This window comes from Amorphotheca resinae, assembly GCF_003019875.1.
Source record: "Amorphotheca resinae ATCC 22711 unplaced genomic scaffold M430scaffold_6, whole genome shotgun sequence".
Classification (NCBI taxonomy): Eukaryota; Fungi; Ascomycota; class Leotiomycetes; order Helotiales; family Amorphothecaceae; genus Amorphotheca; species Amorphotheca resinae.
In genome coordinates, this window is record NW_020194476.1 from 1,174,667 (window position 1) to 1,193,857 (window position 19,191).

General features: G+C 50.2%; 8 protein-coding genes across 8 annotated transcripts; 2 read left to right on the forward strand and 6 right to left on the reverse strand.

Annotated features, from left to right (window-relative positions):
• Positions 1-294: 294 nt before the first annotated feature.
• On the reverse strand, positions 295-2,633 carry M430DRAFT_241299 (hypothetical protein). Its single transcript, XM_024865017.1, has 6 exons — positions 1,977-2,633; positions 1,273-1,925; positions 979-1,224; positions 908-926; positions 650-800; positions 295-560 (listed from the first exon to the last, which is right to left on the reverse strand). The coding sequence occupies exons 1-6, from the start codon at positions 2,470-2,472 to the stop codon at positions 479-481; spliced, it is 1,647 nt and encodes a 548-aa protein (XP_024720929.1). The 5' UTR covers positions 2,473-2,633; the 3' UTR covers positions 295-478.
• Positions 2,634-3,181: 548 nt separating this feature from the next.
• M430DRAFT_28003 (hypothetical protein) lies at positions 3,182-4,114 on the forward strand (the record flags this gene model as incomplete). Its single annotated transcript, XM_024865753.1, has 1 exon — positions 3,182-4,114. The coding sequence occupies one exon, from the start codon at positions 3,182-3,184 to the stop codon at positions 4,112-4,114; it is 933 nt and encodes a 310-aa protein (XP_024720930.1).
• A 292-nt stretch (positions 4,115-4,406) lies between these two features.
• M430DRAFT_28004 (hypothetical protein) lies at positions 4,407-5,045 on the reverse strand (the record flags this gene model as incomplete). Its single annotated transcript, XM_024865754.1, has 4 exons — positions 4,407-4,707; positions 4,759-4,889; positions 4,945-4,969; positions 5,032-5,045. 4 exons carry the CDS (start codon positions 5,043-5,045, stop codon positions 4,407-4,409), a joined length of 471 nt encoding a protein of 156 aa, XP_024720931.1.
• A 455-nt stretch (positions 5,046-5,500) lies between these two features.
• On the forward strand, positions 5,501-6,340 carry M430DRAFT_50575 (hypothetical protein; the record flags this gene model as incomplete). The annotated part of the gene is made up of 4 exons (XM_024868162.1): positions 5,501-5,503; positions 5,642-5,855; positions 5,935-6,122; positions 6,182-6,340. 4 exons carry the CDS (start codon positions 5,501-5,503, stop codon positions 6,338-6,340), a joined length of 564 nt encoding a protein of 187 aa, XP_024720932.1.
• Positions 6,341-7,009: 669 nt separating this feature from the next.
• M430DRAFT_19188 (hypothetical protein) lies at positions 7,010-9,458 on the reverse strand (the record flags this gene model as incomplete). Its single annotated transcript, XM_024864032.1, has 2 exons — positions 7,010-9,330; positions 9,392-9,458. 2 exons carry the CDS (start codon positions 9,456-9,458, stop codon positions 7,010-7,012), a joined length of 2,388 nt encoding a protein of 795 aa, XP_024720933.1.
• Positions 9,459-9,820: 362 nt separating this feature from the next.
• M430DRAFT_241434 (hypothetical protein) lies at positions 9,821-11,831 on the reverse strand. Its single transcript, XM_024865018.1, has one exon. It carries the CDS (start codon positions 11,636-11,638, stop codon positions 10,154-10,156), a length of 1,485 nt encoding a protein of 494 aa, XP_024720934.1. The 5' UTR covers positions 11,639-11,831; the 3' UTR covers positions 9,821-10,153.
• Positions 11,832-12,642: 811 nt separating this feature from the next.
• Positions 12,643-13,686, reverse strand: M430DRAFT_241439 (hypothetical protein). Its single transcript, XM_024865019.1, has 3 exons — positions 13,645-13,686; positions 13,279-13,579; positions 12,643-13,196 (listed from the first exon to the last, which is right to left on the reverse strand). Exons 1-3 carry the CDS (start codon positions 13,664-13,666, stop codon positions 13,031-13,033), a joined length of 489 nt encoding a protein of 162 aa, XP_024720935.1. The 5' UTR covers positions 13,667-13,686; the 3' UTR covers positions 12,643-13,030.
• Positions 13,687-14,778: 1,092 nt separating this feature from the next.
• On the reverse strand, positions 14,779-18,812 carry M430DRAFT_139935 (hypothetical protein). Its single transcript, XM_024862635.1, has 6 exons — positions 18,303-18,812; positions 17,137-18,229; positions 16,295-17,090; positions 16,014-16,244; positions 15,599-15,958; positions 14,779-15,540 (listed from the first exon to the last, which is right to left on the reverse strand). The coding sequence occupies exons 1-6, from the start codon at positions 18,596-18,598 to the stop codon at positions 15,128-15,130; spliced, it is 3,189 nt and encodes a 1,062-aa protein (XP_024720936.1). The 5' UTR covers positions 18,599-18,812; the 3' UTR covers positions 14,779-15,127.
• Between the last annotated feature and the right edge of the window lie 379 nt (positions 18,813-19,191).

Below are 19,191 nucleotides of genomic sequence, written 5' to 3' on the forward strand. Positions count from 1 at the left end.
AGGGTAGTCGTAAGGGTAGTCGTAAGGGTAGTCGTAAGGGTAGTCGTAAGGGTAGTCGTAAGGGTAGTCGTAAGGGTAGTTATAAAGAGACCTATAAAACAATAAATTAGTAAAGGTAAATAAGGTAAAAAGGATCTATAAGGGTAATAGAGGGCTGTCGAGATCCGCGAGAGCTATAGAGGGCCAGAGGGCTGTCGAGGGCAACAGAGGGCTGTCGAGGGCAACAGAGGGCTGTCGAGGGCAACAGAGGGCTGTCGAGGGCAACAGAGGGCTGTCGAGGGCAACAGAGGGCTGTCGAGGGCAACAGAGGGCTGTCAAGGGCTACAGAGGGCTGTAGAGAGGATTCGTGAAGGCAGGAGGGATCTGCTATTGTATTGCCTGTCTACTACGCCGCCGCTTCATCTATAAGGTATTTGTTGTATACTAGCTATTTGTGTAACACACAAAAACTGTATAAACAGAACACGGGTAATTAAATCTAGAACCACTCCCCGTTAATCCATCGATTAAAGAAGTCCAACGAAGCTTCAGGCTGGTTTGCAGGTACCATATGGCCAGCTCTGTCGCACGCAAGTAGTTAGTGCATAATTCTTTCTTTACTAGGGTACGTCCGGATCCTAGTGGACAAAAATAGTGTAATACAACTTACTCGAAGATTTGCATAAACGTTAGATTCCCACTGGTCTTGACCCTCCCGGTCTTATCGCCGTTATCGAGCTTTAGATCCTTGATCTCGGCCTTGTTAAAGGCCTTTTGACCTGGCCATTCCAGAGTTTCAGTCCAGGCCTGGTTTCCGAGCCCTAGAAGACACCGATGTTAGTGCCTGCTTGACCAAGGTAGAACAGGATGTACGGAGCATGATCATGAGTTGGAAGAAGTTATCTCCCTAGGACGAGGAAGTATTTACAATTGCAAATAAAGTCAGCCTGTGAATGTTGTCAGCATTGGTATACTCATTAAGGAAAGGGATTTGCAGACATCTCCAGCATAGATCAAGACCTTGAGCTCCTCAAGAATTCCAGGCACAAGGCGGTGGTATGGCTGCATCCAATCTCCTTGAAATAGGAAATTTCGGTTGATGTCGAAGTTACAGGAGTCGTAGCTGCTAACTTCAGCTCCAAGCTCTTTTTGGACCTCTTTCTTGTTCAGATACTCGCTAATCCAATCGAGTTCAGCATAACAGAGGTTGCTATCCTTGCACTTTTCACGGACATCGTAAACGTTCTGATATAAAGTCAGTAAGATCTCCACACCATACTGGCTAGTACGTACTTGGCCACTCCTCTGAAATGGGCCGATCATAGCGTTGTTGCAATAAATACTCGCAGGAACGCAAGACCAAACACTCTCGCTATCGTAGCAGTTCTGAATAAGGCTCTGGCAGCGAGGAAGGGAGTTTTCCATAGCTTGACATTCACCCTCATCGAGGACAGCCGGGTATCCACCTTCTCCACAGGCCATTGGTTTGTAGTATTCGTACTGGGTTAGCGGATCAGTAAGACCGTTACCGATGAGTACTGACTTCAAGTTGATGTTGCGTTTCTTGTGCGACAAAATCTCCGATGTGAAAACTGGGATGTAGTGGCCGGCATATGATTCACCAGCAATATGGAAGTCCTGCTTCGCATATTCTGGGAATTGCTTGAAGAATAGTGTGAGGAGAGCGTAGACATCTTTCCCGGCAGCAACGGTGTTGCTGACGGAACTGCCACTGTATGAATAACCAACGTTGACGGGTTGATCGAGAAAGATGACTGAAGCATTTGCATTCCATGAGTATGGGTTGAGGTGAAGTTTGAGATCCTTGTCGATAGATGACGGACCGAGCTCAAAGAATAGCCCGGTGAGGGATGAGCAGCCAGGGCCGCCGTTGAGCCATAGGACTACGGGGTCGTTCTTGGGGTCGTTTCGGGACTCGAAAAACCCTAACTTACTGTTAGCAATTTGAGGGCGGCTAGGATACTAGGATCTCTCACAGTAGAAGAGATGCTTATCATTCTCTTCATCATCCAGGTAACCACTGAACTGCTTCACAGTATCAACGCCCAGCTTTGATGGATCGACCTTCTTAGCCCGGAGGTTATATGCCTCAAGCTTGCCGTCGATTTCTCTTTCCTTCTCACCGTTGGAGTTCTCAACCCAGACGCTCTGAACATCCGCGCCCTTGACAACATAGTCCCAGGCGCTATCAGGCTTTCTATTATGAGGCTTTGGGGAAGAGAAAAGAGTCGTCTTTTCGATGGCCTCGGGGAAGTGCAATGCTACCTCGTCCCACGTTGCTTGTGCCTCCGAAGTCATGCCTTTGATGGACTCTCCAAGGGAGTGCAGTGATTTAGACCATGCAGTCGAAACAGGCCTAACTGCCTCCTTCAATGGAGGTGCCCCTTTCGGTTGGTTCTTAAGGACCTGTTGATGAGGAGTAATGGCGGCAGAGGTTGCGCCCAGCAGGAGCGTTGATACGAGGAGCTTCATGATGGCTGACAGACGACTGATGATAAATGACGGATGATACTGTAGATGGGACGACAAGGTTTTGATAAGGCAACTAGACCACAGATCCACAACTGCCAGTTGAGAGGTTAGTCGAGACAGGAAACAGACTCCGTGACACTAGACACCAATACTGACTTTGTTTGATGTGTGCCGTCCGGTCCTGTTCTGTTGTGTTGTTGTGAAGCTATGGAGAAGGACGAGAGAGTGCGGACAAGTACTGTACCTATCGACCCAGCTACGTAACCCCAGGTACCTAAGATTGCCTTGCTGCCTCGCCAACCACTGATAACAATAGCCGGGTTTAGCCGACTGATAAGGAGCTACGTAAGGTATCATCGTAGCGAATTGATGCCCCAGAAGTCAGGCAGTTTTTGAGCAGTGCTAGATTCACACCCCCGGCTCGTACTGTAAATTACCTACCTATCTACGTACTTATGCGGGGAGAGGGGTCCTGCTGTCCTATTGATGGAAAAGATTGCCTCTCTCACAAAATTAATCGTACAAGATATACGGTCTCTCCGGGGATGCGAGCCTTCAGACGAGGAGAAAAAGCACAGCATCCATTTAAATTGTTCTGTTCCTGATTCCTGAATGGCCAGTTGATTAGCGATAAATATCGAACATCGAGCTTCTCACACATGTCAAAACTTTCCAAGAATCACTGCAAGTCCCACGCCTCAAATCCAAAATGCCTATCAACCAACCCTCGAACCAGATCAAACTGACGAACGTCTCGCTTGTTCGCCTCAAGAAAGCCAAGAAGCGTTTCGAAATAGCCTGCTACAAGAACAAGGTCCTGGAATGGCGCAACGGGATAGAGACTGACCTCGACAACGTTCTGCAAATACATTCGGTCTTTCTGAACGTGTCCAAAGGACAAACCGCCCCATCTACAGACTTGGCAAAGGCATTCGGTGCTAAGACCCCTATCAATGACATCATCCTCGAGATCTTGAATAAGGGAGAGTTGCAGGTTGGAGAGAAGGAGAGACACGCTCAATTAGAGAGGGTACACAATGAGGTCATTGGGATCGTGGCGAGCAAGCTGGTGGACCCGAAGACGAAGAGAGTCTATACGACAGGCATCATTGAGAAGGCGTTGGAAATGCTGAGTTCGCAGGGATCGCAAGCAACACAAGACAAGAGCGCCGCTGGCAGTGGGTCCGGTACGCCAGTTACGGGCGACGAGGGAGAGGCAAAAGCCAAGAGCAAGGAGCATGTTTGGACGGGCGTTGTCGCTACGAAGAGTGCAAAGAGTCAAGCTCTCGAGGCTATGAAGGCGTTGATTCTGCACCAACCCATACCTGTGGCAAGGGCTAGGATGAGACTGCGCATCACATGTCCAACGAGCGTTTTGAAGCAGGCTGCCAAGTCTTCTGGCCCCAAGGCACCTGATTCAAATACAGAGGATGGAGAAGAGAAGACTAAGGGTACTGTGAAGGATCGAATTTTGAGCTATATAGAGCAGGTGGAGACACAGGATGTGATGGGTTCAGAATGGGAGGTAGTAGGGTTTGTTGAACCTGGTGCTTTCAAGGGCTTAGGAGATTTCATTGGTGGCGAAACAAGGGGTCAAGGTCGAGTCGAGGTGCTAGATATGGCTGTTACCCATGAGGATTGATACCTAGGTACTGTAGACTTTCATGCAACCTGCTTAGCGAGCATATAAGGGCGTTATGGGAATCATAAAAAGCTTGGCCATTTTCCTCCGTCTTCTCATAAAGCCTGCAGCTCTGAAGGTAAAGAGACAGCGGTCGAGGCTGGATTTGATGGGTTGTTCCATTCAACTAGATGTAGTAGGATACACCGAGTACCGGCTTTATGCCGAAATGCAATAAAGCCATATGCAACGCATCATTCCACACCAAGTAGCCATACTCCACCCGGCCCAATTTTCCCATTCTCGCACATGCTTAACCACCCTTCTTCTTGGAGACACCGACGGTCCGGCCTCTTCGTCCGGTCGTCTTGGAGTGCTGTCCACGAACACGAAGGCCCCAGTAGTGACGAAGACCACGATGAGCACGGATCTTCTTTAGGCGTTCCAGATCCTCACGGAGCTTGGAGTCGACACCGTTGGCGAGAATTTGGCTATCTTTGCCATCGACGATATCGCGTTGACGATTGAGGAACCAGGTGGGGATCTTGTATTGCGTAGGGTTCTGGATGATAGTGACAATTCGCTCGAGCTCTTCCGAAGTGAGTTCACCAGCGCTGTGAAGTGTCAGCACTGCCTCCTCCATCCAACTTCAAGACCGGTCATACCGTTTGTTGAGATCAACATCCGCCTTCTTGCAGACCAAGTTGGAGTAACGGCGTCCCACTCCCTTGATCTTGGTCAACGCGAACATTACTTTTGTCTTGCCATCGATATTTGTGTTCAGCAGACGAAGAATCTATAGCTGGTCAGGCGATTCTAGCCACTTTGCTGCCGCTGGTGATGATACGTACGTATTGGAAGTTCGACTTCTCGCCGCTGTAATTTTAACGTCAGCCGGCGTTCGATGGGTTCTGCAATTGAAGATGGGATTAACTTACCTGACGAGAGACATGATGGGCGACCCTTCTGAGGTTGTCGTGGTTTGAAGATTATTCGCGATTTCAGAAAGATCCTTTTGCAGAAAGACCTTTCTGTGTGGGAGATGGCTCGCTTAGTACGGCACTAGGCAAAGTAGAGCAAACGAAGATCCAAATCACGTGAGAATAAAGGTACCTAGGTACCTAGGTACTTGCTTTACTGTACCTAGGGAGGTACCTTACCTAAGGTAACCTAGGGTTGCCTTGGATGCCTTAGGTGTCTCTGTAGGTACTTAGGGCGCCTCCAAATCCTTTTTGCGATGATGCGCTGCCCAACCACTGGAACCGTGGTCGGGGGTTCGCTTATCAGCCCCAAACAGGATTAGTGGATTACAAGAAATTCCCACACAAACCTCTGAATTCTTTAGGGAGGAACAACGTCCCCCTTCGTAACGCCGCAACACCCAACGACTTCAGCGTCAACGACAAGATGGTAAGCTCTCTCTTCCCCATCGAATTTGAATCTACAGAATTCCCTCTTTGTATTTCCAGCTTATACGCGGCGCTCTCGACTCTATGGTCCATTTCACGGAGCCAAATTCTTTCGAAATTTACTAATCGTCTCCCACAGGTTCGATACGCAGCAACTGAGATCCATCCCACCAAGTCAGCCCGCGCCCGCGGTGCTTACCTGAGAGTATCATTCAAAAACTGCCGCGAGGTTGCGAAGACGGTTTCTGGATGGAAGTTGCAGCGCGCAGTCAAGTTCCTTGAGAACGTACAAGAGCACAAGGAGGCAGTTCCGATGAGAAGATATGCTGGTGGAACTGGACGTGCTGCACAGGGTATGATTTGGCGACGCTATCTCCTGCACGCCCTCTATCTGGGGAGGCTTGGGACGAAGCTGATGGGATATCTCTACAGGAAAGCAATTCGGTGTCTCCCGCGCACGATGGCCTGTCAAGTCTGCCGAGTTCATCCTCGGTCTCCTCAAGAATGCTGAGGCAAACGCCGATACGAAGGGTCTTGACACAGGCAACCTGATCGTCAAGCACATCCAAGTCAACCAGGCACCCAAGCAGCGCCGACGAACTTACCGTGCTCACGGTCGTGTAAGCACCTCCAGGGATCAACGGACAACTGAAAGATTACTTACATTTTCGGATTCTAGATTAACCCATACATGTCCAACCCATGCCACATCGAATTAATCCTGACCGAGGGTGAAGAGGTTGTGCAGAAGTCGGAGGCAGTGGCTGGTCGTGAGGAGGTGCGGTTAAACTCGAGACAGCGTGGTGCTCGTCAACGTGCTGCTATTACTGCTGCTTAGATGGTTTTTTTCATGGTTTGGCATGGTTAGCAAAGGGAATCATGGCGTGATCATTGAAAAAGGCTTTCTTTGGGTGATGGCTTTACTCCAATATCATATTGCTGGTCACCTCATGAAAAAGATTCTGAACCACAGGCACTGCATCGTTCGAGGTAGTATGGCGGCTCCCGAACCCATACTAATTTCATGTGAAGTCACGTAGTGATTGGTTGTATAAGAAGAGAACTATAAACTTCATGATGTTACTGAAGCGCATTGTTGTGGGTTCGTTGATCATCTATGCAACTATTCCTACATGGAGCATGTGGTATCCCGCCTAAAAAGCAAATGCTGGTGATCTCTTCCTCCCATGAACTCCCTCCTCGAAACCTGAGCTGAACCGAACTCCTTAGACCTCTAGACTCTGAACTCCCCTTACAATCATGAGTGATGGTGGATTGATTTTCAATCATGCGAACACGCCCCAACTGCGCTATGCTTCACAAACAATAAATGAAATGTGCCCTGACAAGTAGATCCTGATCCAGAGCCAGACGTAATACTGAGCAGTGTTTTCATGGGAATGGATTAAGCGGGAAGGAACCGAAGATGACGAATGCTGGCTGATCACGCTGGACAAGGCTGCTCCGTCCGGTTCGGGTCGACACGAACACAAGAGCCAAATCTCTATCATGGATTCGCTCTATAAGATTCTGGTGATGTACGAGGCACCTCGATGGTCCCATTGAATCTACCTTTACCTGGATGTGATATGCCATCAGCCAGAGCTTCGACAGCCAGGAGAGACCGCGATTCGTCCCAGCCAACTGTCATATTAAATGCTTCCTCGAGAGTCTCCGTTTCAAGCGCACTGATATGATTGACGATGACGCCCAAGGCATGGTCGTTTGACTTCATCATGAAAGAATCAAAATCACTGATTCTTTTTGCAATCGCGTTAACTTGGGGGTCAGGAACATCGGGAGGGTCGAGCACGGTTTGATCAAAGTCGAGCGGAAGACGAACGTATCCACAAGACTCGAAATGGAGGGTGGTAATATTGCCTCGATTCCGAGTTTGCGGCTTTTCACCATGGCCTCGAGCATATCTCATATCAGCCAGAGTACTGCCGGGCGTCAAGGTGTTGATTATATGGGCCCATGAGTCAATCCGAGGATCCTCGAGCCAAGCAGGAACTTGATCATGGGGGCTAGCTATTGGGGCCTGTGGTGCTGGTGGAGCTGGGGCGACCTGTCCTGCAAACGCAGCTAAGCCTTGAAAGTTCACGAGAAGGTTGTTTGCAGCAGCCTGGTTGACTGCTTGCTGAGCATTCTGTGGATTCACACCGTTTCCAGCAAGTGGGTTAGGTTGTGCATTCCCAGGAAGGGACGCGGTTAAGGACACGGATTGCAAGGTGAGGCTTTGTAGGGCGAGCTTTCTGAATGACAAGCCAAATCTGGTCATGATGTGGGGGCTGATCCAACAGTTTTTGAGAGACAGGTGTTCCACGTAGGGGAGCGACAACACCTGAGGTGGCCGGACCCTATTGACCATGGCTTTGAAAACCAATGGCGCAGCCAGAATGTGCTGATTTCGTGCGAACAGGCCAGGCGCTTCCTCTCCACCACAAAGCCATTCGAAATGCAGAGTCGTAATGTTTTTTCGATGTGAAATATGATCCTCGAGCAACTGATAGACTCCAGATACCGACTGCGACGGCGCAACCCTGATATCCTGAACCCAGCTTGTTGGCAGCTTGACTACATCTCGCCAATCAGGGATGATGGCCAATGAAAGAGATGTGAGTTGAGGAAGACTATCCCAGAAGTCCGAGCGACGGAGAATTGGTAAATGTCGGTTTGGAAGACGTGCAATTGTGAGCGCCTCGATGTTCTGGAAGGTCAGCCTATTGTCAATGACTGCAATTACATAGGATTGCATAAAGGCACGCTGAGCCCACTCGATCTCAAGCAACATCTCCCTTTGAGCATTGGTAAGATCATTCGGCTTGAGCGAGTAGCTTTCGGGTTTGCTCTTGCTGTCTCCGTTAGCAGCAAGCGCGGGCTGAATTTCATTGTCATCGTCATCTGATTGGTACGATGCTAACGTAAGGGAATTGCCCTCGATGACTGTCTGTGGATGATTGGAACGCCTCAACCCTCCCCAGCTGAGGGTGCTGCTGGACGAACCGCCAAGTAGTTGGCCACTTGTCGAATCTCTCGGGAGCTCCTCCGTTTCAAGCAGCAACCGGACGGATGGCTCGAGAGATTCCCCGTGATATCCTGCTTCTCGGAGCATTCGCTCAAAGGAGGAATAATGGCCATCTTTATTGCCAGGAGAGGAGTCTGGGCAGCTCGATATAGGCATCTTCCCTCCCTTCGCCGGCGCCCTAGGCTTCGGCTCTGGCACGAACCTTGACTCACCAAACACAGTAGCTTTGGCGCCGCGCTCGGCAACCTTCTGATTGACATCGGGGCCAGCCAGCCAGCCTAAGCCGCCATCGATAGATAACCCAAGCACCTTGGCGCATGTCACAAATCGTAATGCCTCTGTCATAGTACTCGTCTCATCCGCCGTCTGCTCGAGTCCCTCGAGTTGGGTGTACCTGTTGTACTTCTTGAAGGGCCAGCGATAGATTCCCCAAAAGGAAGTGATGGCTTCTTGGTCACTCTTGACCGGGGGATTCGCCAACTTGTTCTCGTCAAATTCAAACGACATGGCGAACTTGCTAATCCTGCTCCCGAATCCCTTGAAAACTTTCATCCCCTTGTCCTGCAACATGACCGAGCCCCGCATTGCCCGAGCATCTTGTGAACCAGTAGGAGCTGGCTCTGGGGATATACCATATATCTCGGGCCGGAAAGGCACAACCACTACCCTGAACAGATACTGGGACACCTTTGTCTCAAACTCCTTGTTGACGAGTCGCATATTCTGGACATTCGATCGCGGGAGATAGGTGATGATCAGGTTGAAAATCTCGACGGGAAGCTCGCCTGGAGGCCATGATACTGCAGGTTCAAGAAGGTTAGGTTCTATCCACGGGAATGTAGGAGTATGCGCCCTACATACCTGTTTTTGATTTCATGGCGAAACGGCCTCTGGTCTTTCGGCGTTTAGTTGGAGACGAATCGCACATCGTCGCCGCCGCGCAGCTTTCTTTCCCCATAGAACCCCTTCGCGGCCGTCACAGATTGGCGCGTCGATGCTGTGACAATGGCTCTAAGAGATAGATGGCGCTGTTGCTGGGGCCATTTCTTGCTTGCTCTCCCTAGGGACCATAGGATCAAAAGAGGCCCCCAAGTTGGAGGTTCAGAGAAGGGCAGTGAATTGCTTATTGCGACAGGAGTTGGATTGTGAGGCTGAGTACATTCGAGATTCGAGAGGCTGTTTGCAGGTGAGGCTAGAGGTTGTTGAAATTGTTTGGTCGAAGCGTCTGTCCCGCACTGGAGGTACTGTATGTACCTTGGTAGCGCGCGCGGGCAAAACGGTTTTACCCCTCCGTCCCCACCTCTGGTTACCTCACCGCCCAGGGACTTCAAGGCACGCACGACTTGATAAGAGAACAGATGTGAGTTGCTCAAGGATGCCAAAGAAGACGTGCCGTGCGTGGTTTCTTCAGCACTTCGATTCTCATGATTCAGGTGTTGCGATCCAATAGTCATATCTGAACACTTGCTGGTCATTAAAAACATTACGCTGTATACAAGCCTGACTCCAGCCATCCGTCTCATTTGTATCTTCCGTCTATGCGCCAGTCTCCGTACGCCGATAACAAAGACATCTCACAGGAATCCCGCCAGTGCACCTGTCTAATGTATTCCAGAAAGGGTATCATACTGCTTCCGCTTGCCTCCCAACTACTTCGATATTAGCGCCGCTGCATTGTCGCCGTATCTTCGCTCTGGAGCTTTCTCCGTCTGTCGACGAGCCAAAACTCGGAGTCCTCGATATCTCTGATCCCTTTCGCTTCAATCTTGCACTTGGGGGTGACCAGCTTGGGAGGATGTCGCCGGCGGCAGGCCGCTTGTCCAACCCCCCCGTATCCTGCAACTGTCCGTCGCAGCCTTCGTTATCGAGACAAAGACCATCCAGGAAAGGGTCATATGTCCACGCAGCCTCCAAGCCTCCAAGGAAGGGGCTCACCTCTTTCAACTCGGCCCAGGAAATGGTGTCCTCGGACATTGCAATGTAAAGATCGATGATCTTCCCACTCTCGTCAGTAACAGCACAGTTCTTCTGTAAGAACTGGTAATCGTAATCTTGACCGACCAGGGACTCATCAAGTTGTCGTAGCATCGGGAGACCTCGCAGGTTCTTGGCATCACAGATCCTCGCAACAAGCGGCTGCCAAGGCCGTCTCCGAAGGATCTCGGAGAAGGCTTCACTGACCGCGGTCCAGAAAGAATACGAGTCCGTATCTGGGACGGCGATGACCCGGTGGAGACCTCGAGATAAGCATCGCTTGTATGCAGCTGTGTCTTTCTCGAAGGGGAAGGGCTGCGTTGATGTCGGCAGCAAAGAGATATGCACTGTCCAGGCTTGAGACCCGGAACCTACAGAGGCAACCCGCTTCCGAAACGATTGGATGTGGGCCGGTTCCTCTGTAGTCACGATGTGAGATGGCAATCTCGAATTAAGGGACAGGACTGGCGCCACATCCTCAGTCTTCGTCCGGTTGTCTGCAGCGGTATCGAGTACGGCAGAAGGCGGCGTCGATGCCTTCCGTCGTCGCCCCTTCACCAGTGCAACGGGCGCAGCGCTCTCGAGGGCTTCGACTCTGTCCTCCAACTGCATCGAGGCATCATCGACATCTACCAGCTGGTTCCGCATTCTTTGTACATCATCAACCAATGCTTCGATGCGGTCGTCGTAATAGGGCGCCCGCTTCTGTAAGATTTCGACGTTCTGCCATAACCCCCCTATGCCCCGGTAGACGTTTTTGAATTCCGCATCGCTTTCTTCCCTATTCTTGTCGAAGCATTCTTCTAGCCGGCCGAGTCGGTCAACGATCTCAGCTGTCCCGCCATGCCTCTCACGGTCCAGTCTCTCCTCCAGCAGATCGATCTTGTCTTTGAGGGCACGAAGCTCTTGCCGTTCGACCGAGTCGGCCTCTTTCTCCCGGACATGATAGCAAGCCTGGTGGCCGCAATCGCAAGTGCTTCCGGGTAATGACCGATTTAGTGCAAATCCCACGCATGCACATCTGAGTCCCTTGACTTCGGGATGTAGCAGAATATAGCGGCAGTCGCCCCTAGGGAGATGGGAGGCATCCCCTCGTGCCTTTTCACGACGAGGAGGAGAGAACATGCTCCTCATAACCAGGTCTTCCAGAACGATGGCTCCAGAGGGTGATAGCAGAAGGCATGAAGCTCCGCCGGGAAAGGGTTATCGAGGTCGAGGTGAGGAGAGTCGAGGGGGACTTTAGTCGCGATATCACCGGGAGAACGCAATGGTGCACTATTCGCACCGAGACTCCCCAATAACGGCGAGGGGGGAGGACGAAACGGTAATGCGAAAGGGGCCAACTGGCCAACTGGACAAGTGGCCGGCTGCTGCTGTGTCTGCTTCTCCTTTCCTTTCCTTTCCTCCCTTACCTCCCTTTCCTTATCTTATCTTATCTTCTCTTCCGTCGTGTTCTCGCTCTCCGTTTATTGTTTTCTTTTTCTTTTTCGCGTTCCTTTTCTGCTTATCAGTCGGACTGTTTCAGTGTTCGGCGTAGGACCTCAGTCGGCACGTAGCTGAAGGGGGTTTGAAGGACGGCTGGGAGGGGGTGGTCGTCGAGATCGGCTCCATGGCGTGCGAAGGGGAGAGCGGGCCGGGGCCGTTTAAGAAGGGTCTGCGAGTTAATCAGACTAGCCAGCAAAGGCAAAGGGCAGGGCGGTGTGCACGATACAGCGCGCGGGAGCTGGGCGGGGGGGTCCTTTCTACCAGGGAGGAGTACGGAGTATGTAGGAGCCAGGCGTAGGAAGAACACAGGGCTGAGTATGTACTATGTACTGTGGATCTCTTGTACGGTGTACTCGGAGCAGTAGATAGATACATTGGCCACTGTATGGAGACGGATCAGAGGACGTGGGATACCGCATCAGTATCTAGGTACATACCGTATGGCAGCGTCTGGAGATGGATGATGGGGCGATTATGCTGAGAAGCGTGGGTGGATAGAGATAAGCAGGAGGGGCGAGAGGGGAGTGGGCAAAGCAATGGTATAATCGCATCATAATCACAAAGACCACAATAATCACAATAATCACAACAGCAATACCGAAAAAGGATGGATAATAATTACATACCTTACCTTAAGTATGTCTACTTTGACACCGGGACGTCTCTTTTCTGCCCCTCCGAGTCGTCCCGCTGCGACGACTGAGGATTTGTAGATATAAGGTAGACCCCTACTGTACATGTTGTATATAATGGGCCTCTTATACATACCTTAGACAGACCATATTTCCTTTTCTTCTACCTCCCCCGTCAAAATGCCTGCAACTTTCGCTCCCTCCTATCTTTGCCAATCTTCTTCGCGAATCACGCAACGTGCACAGCAGCATAATCGCCATTCTATTCCACCATTGTCTTACCTTCCTGGAGGATGCTCTCTCGATAGCGTATGATAGGCATGAGCAACTCATATCTGGAGACCTATTATCCCCACTGCGATTGTACAGTATGTACTGTGCACTGGATCGTATCGCTGTCTCTGTCTCGTCATCCATCGTCCATCGTCCATCGTCCATCACCCACTGGCACCCATGACCCATGATCCATGATCCATCTGTCCGTCGCAGCAAGATGGGTAGAATCTCCCCCAAATACGCCAATGCGGACAGTATTCCCCCCCCCCCGGCTGTCGTCGGCCCTTTTCTCTCTCACTCTGACACATGTCAATTATTATCGGCATCCACGATTCCACCACATCCATCCACATCCCACTTCACCAGGCACACAGTACCTACCTTATGGCGACATTCTGCGATCGACAATCATGGTAATATGCGTCCTGTAACCAGTAAGTTCCTGATCCAAGATGGGCCCTGCAAGGAGCACGGAGGAGACGACGGCGACGAGAAGAGAAGGGGATATTCGCTGATGGATCATATGGATCATCCTTCCCCGGCTCCTGCCCGCAAACCCCCACGCTCTTCTTCCCAGCTTTCGAGTTTCCCCGGCGTTTGCCCCCCATCCGGCTTGGCGTTATGGCAACCAATCGGTACTTTTTGCATGAGACTTTATGACTTTCAGGATATTCCAGTATACCTAGACAAACGGTCAAAGACAATAATACAGTAATACTAATAAATAGAAAAATGCTGATACGTTACCTACGGTAGGGGGGTTTTCCATCTACCTTATATTATACACCGAGCATACACGTAAAAAACAAACTCAACATCCTTCGTGAGTCGGCAATGTGTCCGACGTCCGCCAAGTCTAGGGTCGGTTCGGCTCGGCTCGGGTATCGGGGCGACGAACTTACCTTGTTTATCGCACTAGAACTGCAGTATGTGGGCTTATAATAGAATTGAGATCCGGAATGCAATACTATTCTAGAATCCCTGCTTCACTCTTCTGCCCCATTTGGGTACTTTACCTTACCTTACGTATCAGAACACTACTAGCCTTATTCTCTTCATCTTAATCTTAACAATTATTAAGCTCTTTGTTTTCTCAAGGTTATTATATGTAGGTCTTGGTTGATGCCACAAGCGTTCATAGCCGCGGACCATTCACTGTCGTCGTCGGAATACGTGTCAGCGTCGTGTCCGTGGATGAAAGCAGTAGCCATGCTTAGAAAAGTAACAGGGTTACCATCGATCTCCCGGCCTTCATCGTCGGGCCAGTTGTCCCAGCGAATCGAGGTCAGCCATTGCCTCGTTGAAGCCGGTGTACCTAGACCAGTGTATCCCGTGAGGTAAGGTAGTCCGGGATGGTGACGAACGCATCCCCAGAAGAAGATGAGTTCGTGGATAAGACCTCGGTAGAGGCCGGGGGGGGGGGGGTATCTCTATATTCTTCGTCACTTAAGCGGTATAACCGGCGTTTGTGTACATGGCGACGATTGATGCCCTAGAGCGTTATGATGATGCCTTCCTATTGGAGGATCGACAGGTCATCGGGATCAAGCAGAGGATCACGGAAGGATGTAGTAGTACTGGATTCCGACACGCTGAATGTTGCTGAAATCTCGGCAACAAAAGGATGTGATGGCCGAAGGAGTTGCCCAGTGGTCATTGAGGAAGGAGGGAGGGGAAGAAACCGCTTTGCTGCAATGTCCAGTAGTAAGGTGGTTTAAGAGTAAATAAGGAGTTTGGAGGAGAAGAATGTCCTTGTGTCAATGGAAGGGGACTACGATTTTATGTTCGTCGGCCTCGCTTTTAGGTGCCGCTCTGCATTCGCATTCTCTCCTAGTGCGGCTCATCCAGCCCTACTAATCACGGAGTGAGTATCGGGAATGCGGGCAGCATCCCTACTAGTCAATCCTGCTTTTGACAGAGGGATATGTCTAGTCACGCGGCTATATCACAAAGGATCCCCAAGCAGACTGCATTCCAGTCTCCAGAACACGACAGCTCTGTATCGCGTTGTATCCAGTCACTCGCCGTGATCCCAACCAACCTACGAGCACATCTCTAGTAGAAACGAAAATAGACCTTTAATAAGGTCACAATTCGTTGATGATGGTTGATATTCTACGGAACCCACAGATTTAGAACTCGAACTCCAATACCATCGTCATATTTGATCTCGGCCTTTGTATCTTCGACAAGTTTGTTCTAAAGGTTACAAGGGGTATATGTCAATACCTTAGACTATTTCTTTATAGCTAGGGTTAATCGTGTCTGTCAGATCTGGATTTCCAGCCATCGAATATATCGTCTGGAGATTGTACGCAGCATCAATCATAAGATCCTCGCGCATAGACTCCTCCTGACCTACAGCTTTCTTCAACACTAGCAGGTAATAGGGGATTGCGAGATGTGTAAGGCCGAGCATGTGGTATGCTCTGGCCATGTTGTAGTGGGCCTCTTGTCGTTCCTCGATACTAGAAGATTGGCTGCGAGACTCGTAGTACGCGAAGAGAAACGTCAACCCTTGGAGTATAAGGTGTTGCCGATTCTCAGCTTGTCTTTTGAGAGCGTAGTGAACGTATGCAAGGCCGATATTCAGGTTAATCATTGCGTTCTCGGGGTCCAGCGCGTGGGCTCTGAAGAAGTAATCTACAGGGCTATGTTAGCACAGTATTTTGCCATCATGTCAGCCAGAGATGATACGTACTTAGAGCATACGCATAGCTGGTGCCTGCATATAGTATGTGGCCATACAGCATCAGGAGTGCAACATCCATGTCATCATTGACTATGTGACGACCGTTCTCATCTTGCGCTGAATAGGAGCCTTTCTCGGAAAAGTATTTTCCGCGGCGTGCTTCGTCGACAAGAGCGTAATCCATTGCTTTGATTTGCCGAAGGACGTATTTTTGAGTCGGGCCTGAAGTATACCAAGAAATAGGAGACTGGCACATTCTTGCGACTGCTGCAAACATCCTATACGAATCCGTAGTGAACTGATAATCCTTCATGAAGAACCGAGCAACAGTGACACAGGTTTCCTCGTCGCTGGAAAGGAGGGCGCAAACTGAAAACTTCGGTCAGCTACCGGCCATCTAGAGACAAGTAGAAAGGCGGCTTACCACACCATGCTACATTGATCAAGAACATATCCTCTCGAGAATGATAAAAGACAATCGCATCTTTTGCCGCCTCGCAAATCTCATATGACTCTTGCATCTTCCCAATTCGAGCAAGACATAATGCGTACTCCAAGAAGATATCCAGCCATGCGCTGAAGGGTATCCCTCGATAGTCCGCCGGTATGTCGGGGCTTGGCCCATGAGTTTTGTCCGCGACATCGGCACCCAAATCTACGGACGTTAGTAATCTAATATATAAAAGGGGGGTCGATGGAACAGACTCCGAGACAGGCGCTCAGCCATGGCTGTAAGATCACTGTCTAATGAGGTCTCCGCTTGTAGACGAGCATCACCTGTATATCCCAGAAACCTGACGTATTTATCCCAAGGATAGAAGGTCTTGAAGCTTCTAAAGTCGTCTGTCAGATCCCTAGCAGCTTCCATCCAGGAGTTTGTGGATCTGGGATCGCCATTCCTCATCCCCTGATGTTCCTTCCGCATAGCATGATACTGACTCCGCAGCTGCTCCGCTCTAGCAGTCTCTTCCTTAAGCTTCTCAACCGGATCTGCCAGGCGGCGGGGTTTGTACGTCCGTGGGCCTCTGGTAGGCGTGACTGAGTCCTGTGTCTGAAGCGCGTTGGACCCCGCTGGACCGTCAATCCTGGACCGTTTTCGACGGGGTTTCGAAGCCGGGAGGATCCGTGGATCCTGCGACCTCTTAATTGACATGGCCTCGTTGACGTATATGAATGCCTGCTCTTGCTCGCCCAGCTCCTCATACATCTTTGCCAGCTCCATCCGGGCTTCGATGTTGTTTTCATCTATCTGGATAGCTGTTTGAAAGCATTCCTCCGCTTTAAAATCAAGACCATTACCTTGAAAACACCGACCCATCTGAATATATAGCGGCGCGGTAACCTGCTCGGGAATCCGCTTTAGAGGTTGATAGAACGCCAAAGCATTTTGGTACAGACCAGTTTCCAAGAGCCTGTCGGCAACCTGAAGGTAAAGATCCGGGTATTCCAGAATTTTGCTTTGCTCAGACCTATCCAACGGCTCAAGCCAATCTAGATGTCGCTGGACAAGTTAGCAAAAATCTCTACCTACAGGCCAAAAAGCTTACCAACGCCTCTTCATGATGTCCCATATTCAGACGACATAGGCCCATTTTCACCCTTAGTTCAAGAGGCAGGCCGTTGCCATAAGTAGACAATGGGAAGCGATCAGCACTAAAGCCTGGAACCTCAACTCTCCTTAAATGATCTGCATCCCACTCCCGGTCATCGTCTATAATCTCATCCCAGAAATCGTCTGATTCACGGCCCAGCAGCCAGCGAGAGAGGGACTTGAGTTCTGTTATCGCCACAGCATACTCGCCAAGATACTCATAAAGTGTTATATAAGCATTGACATCGTTCCATGTTACTGTTTGCTCAGATTCGCTTTCATGAGACCGAAAATGGGCGAACGTTTCCTTGTAGAGCTCCTTCGCATTTTCGATCTCGCCATTGTCCACGTAGGCCGCGGCCAAGTTGCTAATTACACTTGAATCGTATGGCCGAATCTTCAGGATCGTCTTGTACTCTGAAATTGCACCTGCGAGTTTGTTTCTCTCGAGATAAATCATAGCCTTACCTAGACGGGCCTCTATGCACTTGGAATCTGCTCGTAAGGCAGAAGAATAACAGAAGTTTGCGGAGGGGAGATAATTTCTCCAATGCTCTCCAGTCTCTTCCCGCGCAAACCGCGCGCACTTAAGCCAACCCGCTACGTTTTTTGGACGCAGGTGAGAAGCATATATGAGAGCCATGACTGCGTCATTAATTCGACCAAGTTCTTGGAAGATAGTGGATAATATGGTCCATGCTTCGTAAGTCTCGGCGTTGATGCGAATGATCTCTGATATAATGAGCCTAGCTTCATCATATTTTCCCGCAATAAAGGCTTCGTTAGCTTTACTCAATCGAAGCTTGATGTCGCCCGTGGGCTCCGCAGCTCTCCGAGGGCCTCTTAAACCGCCTCGTCCACGGCCTGGAAGTCTCCCATGTCCTCGGTTGTCTGAACGGCCACCTGGAAGACGTAACCCTAAGCCCGATTGCTCGTCACGGGTGTCGCTGGTCTGGGAAGCTCTAAAGTTGCGAACATCATCTTTAAACTTGGTTATACCGGCCGCGAAATCCATAGTCTCAGAATCTGCATCTGAGATATCCTCCAATCTAATATCACAGCATGTCAGATATTGCTACATAAAAGGTACCTCAAGACGACTTGGAAAACTACACGGCTTACCCATCACTAACCTCTCCGAGGAAGTCGGATTCTTCGGACAGCTCCCGACTCTGACTTCTTCGCCGAGCACTCGATGACTCAAACTCGGCTCTGGATTCTACAAGGGAGGGAGCTCCATGAGCTCCATCCTGAAGAGTTTGGAGGGGCGAGGTGTTTTCTCCATCGGCATGGTTCCGTGCGAGAGAGCGCCATGCCGAACTTTCCATTGTGCTAGGCTCGGGATCTGGATACTGGCTGATATGGGCCAGATGGGGGTCGAGAGAAGACTCCGAGCCAGGAACATGTGATTGAGGCATGGTTGCGTAGGGTTCGCGATATGCACAATAGCTGCATTGAGAAGAGGGAGGGAGGGACAAGAAGACAGGATGAAGACGAAGACGAAAAAAGGAGAGAGGCCGCCAGAGTTGTCCGGGAAGAGGGATTCCAAGAAGTGGTTGCGGCGGAAGGTGAAAAATTGAAAAGAGGAGGAGGGCTGAAGGAAATCGAAGATGGAAGATTGAGGTGCCCTAGGTGAGGTAGGTAAGGGTAGAGAGGAGGATGCTGTACGGAGTAGTAGCCTCGTTTCTCAGCCGTGCCACCTAGATACCTAAGGCAGAGATGCCTCTTGGCGTGAAGAGTATCAATATCATACGGTGAGGCGTGTACGTATTGAGATTTACCGGCACCTGCATATTTACGGTGGTAGATTACGGGTATTTACGTTAATGCCTAATAAACAAGACATTAATTACATAACATAGCCTGCAATCCGGGTACCAGCCACCGAGGTGTTGCGCAATTGCGCTCTTATCCATAAACTGTGGGTATCTTATCTGCCCAGCACGGGACTGTATGGGTAGAGATGAGGAGTCGGCAGTAGGTATGCAACTGCACTGATTCAGTTTATTAA